Source organism: Otolemur garnettii, unplaced genomic scaffold (assembly GCF_000181295.1).
Source record: "Otolemur garnettii isolate 467f Iridium unplaced genomic scaffold, OtoGar3 scaffold00162, whole genome shotgun sequence".
In the NCBI taxonomy this organism is placed as follows: domain Eukaryota; kingdom Metazoa; phylum Chordata; class Mammalia; order Primates; family Galagidae; genus Otolemur; species Otolemur garnettii.
The window spans coordinates 213,165-215,503 of NW_003852557.1; the positions used below are offsets into that span (position 1 = coordinate 213,165).

At 52.2% G+C, this 2,339-nt stretch overlaps 1 protein-coding gene across 2 annotated transcripts; it reads left to right on the forward strand.

The window, feature by feature from the left end:
* The first annotated feature begins 1,146 nt into the window (after positions 1-1,146).
* LOC100958000 (ragulator complex protein LAMTOR2-like) lies at positions 1,147-1,485 on the forward strand. 2 transcript variants are annotated; one of them, XM_023519226.1, is made up of 2 exons: positions 1,147-1,374; positions 1,462-1,485. In XM_023519226.1, exons 1-2 carry the CDS (start codon positions 1,147-1,149, stop codon positions 1,483-1,485), a joined length of 252 nt encoding a protein of 83 aa, XP_023374994.1. The 2 variants fall into 2 exon arrangements, with proteins under 2 accessions (XP_023374994.1, XP_023374993.1); XM_023519225.1 differs by having other exon boundaries at positions 1,147-1,485.
* The last annotated feature ends 854 nt before the right edge of the window (positions 1,486-2,339 follow it).

Sequence of the window (2,339 nt, forward strand, 5' to 3'; positions counted from 1 at the left end):
GTAATGAAAACTTGTGCCCTGGACACGGTCTCTGCCGTCCTCTCCCAGGGTTTGGCTGGGTGACCACACTCTGCTCTGTCCTGCAGGCTGCCTGGGCCCCATCACTCACTCAACAGGCTCCTGGAAATAGGCCCTGGTTTTCCCCCTGCCCAGGGATAGGTGGTCCCAGACCCAGTCTACAGAGATGCTCCTCCAACCCCTTTCTTGGAAGTCTCCAGCAAGAGAAACTCAGTGACCTGGTTGGCAACAATGCACGGCTTCTCTTGATTATAACCAGTAGCCTTCCTGTGTCTGCTGTCCACCTTCCTGCTGTCTCTGAACCTGGTTCCTCCTCTTCTTTCTTTCTTAACAACCTCTCAGAAGGCTCAAGGGGGAGGAGCCCTGCCCTTTCAGTCCCCATGTTCTTCTCTGCCTGAAAATTAACTCTGAGCCTGGGACCTTTCCGGGCACCAGACACCACAGGCAGCATCAGGATCCGGGCTCATCCCTTCCACCTGCATCTTCCTTATTAAAGATGGACAAACACCAGTGATGTCAGATGAGGGCTGAGCTCATGCCAGCGGCGCCAGAGATAGTTAGATGGTGAATGGCGATGGGTGCGCCTAAACCCAGCCAGCATTCCGGCCCTGACCATTACCGGGCCCTGCCGATCCTCTCATCAAACAAGTATTTCCTGAAGTCTGTGGTACATACTTGAAAACATTTTTTAAAAAGTCCCTCCAAACAAGTAAAAAAATGATGGAATTAGTAAAAGCCAAAGTGCTAAATAACTGTGACTCCTGCCCCAGGGAAGGGTAACGACCTAGTGGTAGTTCACGTTTAACTTTGGTTTGAAGAGGAAATATACTCTCAAATCCCAACAATGGTCATCTCTAGCTGGTGCCTTTGTGGGTGAGTTTTATACAGCTTTGCTGTATTTCCCAAAGTTTCCACACTGTAAAATAAACTTTTTATAAGCATAAGAGTCCCGGTAAATCTGAATGTTTCTTGAGAACCCCTTAAGAAAGCATGTGTGGGAGTCAGAACCACAGCAGCCGGACCTCGACTCCCAAGGCGGTCCGAAGCTGGGTGGCTGGACTACTGGGAGCAGCAACTGACAGAGGCCGCAGGAGGCAACTCGGAAGATCAGGGTTAAAAGTCACAGGCATGCTTCGTCCCAAGGCTTTGACCCCGGTGCTAAGCCAAGCTAACAATGGAGGCGTCCGAAGCACCCTGCTGCTGAATAATGAGGGATTGCTGCTGGCCTACTCAGGTTATGGGGACACCGATGCCCAGGTCACCGCAGCCACCGCCAGTAACATCTGGGCTACCTACGACAGGAACGGGAACCACGTGTTTAATGAAGACAAGCTCAAATTCATCCTCATGGACAGCGTGGAGAGCCACGTAGCCATCACCCAAGTGGCCAACCTTCTGCTGTGTATGTGTGCCAAGGAGACCGTGGGCTTTGGAATGCTCAAGGCCAAGGCCCAGGCCTTGGTGTAGTATCTGGAGGAGCCCCTCACCCAAGTAGTAGCATCTTTTTTTTTTTTTTTGACAGAGCCTCAAGCTGTCCCCCTGGGTAGAGTGCTGTGGCATCACAGCTCACAGCAACCTCCAACTCCTGGGCTCAAGTGAGTCTCCTGCCTCCGCCCCCCATAAGTAGCAGCATCTTAATGGGCATTAGTGAAAGCTGGGGTCAGAAGAGAGCGCACCATTTGGAGGGGCAGAGCCCCCTGGGAAAATCTTCTTGGACTATGAAGGGAGGGTAGGACTTTATTTTGTCTAAGAATAAACTTCAACTCCTAAAAAAAAAAAAAAAGCACATGTATTTACTGCCTCTGGGTCTGGAGGATGAGGCAGAGGTCAGCTGGTCCACCTGGGTGTGCCCCTGTTGGGTCTATCTTCTTCCGACCGGGGCACACCCAGGCCAGTCAATAAGTTTCCTCAGCCCCACCTCTTGCAGGCTGGGTGAGGCTGCCTGGGCAGACAGCCTAAGCCAAGGGGGCCCCTGGAGACTCTGACCCCAGCCAAAGTGTCCAGAACAACCGAAGGAACAGAGGGCATTGGGTGGGTAACCCCCCACATAGACCTGGCAACCTCCTGCCTGGCCTGGCCTGCTTGGGAAGCAGAGGAGAACAAATGGGGTATAGGTTGTCTGAAGAGGAGGGACACCTATACCACCTGGCCTCTTCAAGCTTCAGTTTAGTCATCTGTAAATGGGACAATAATACCTCTTCCACAGACTGTTGGGGGAATCAAACGTGATAACTGGACCACAGACCAGACACAGAGGAGGTACCCAGGGAACCCTGCTGAGTGCCTGGATGAAGGCACAAACTGGTTATCCCCCTCCATTG

Coding starts and splice junctions, on each gene's coding strand:
- LOC100958000 (XM_023519225.1), top strand. CDS start 1,147: ATGCTTCGTCCCAAGGCTTTGACCCCGGTGCTAAGCCAAGCTAACAAT.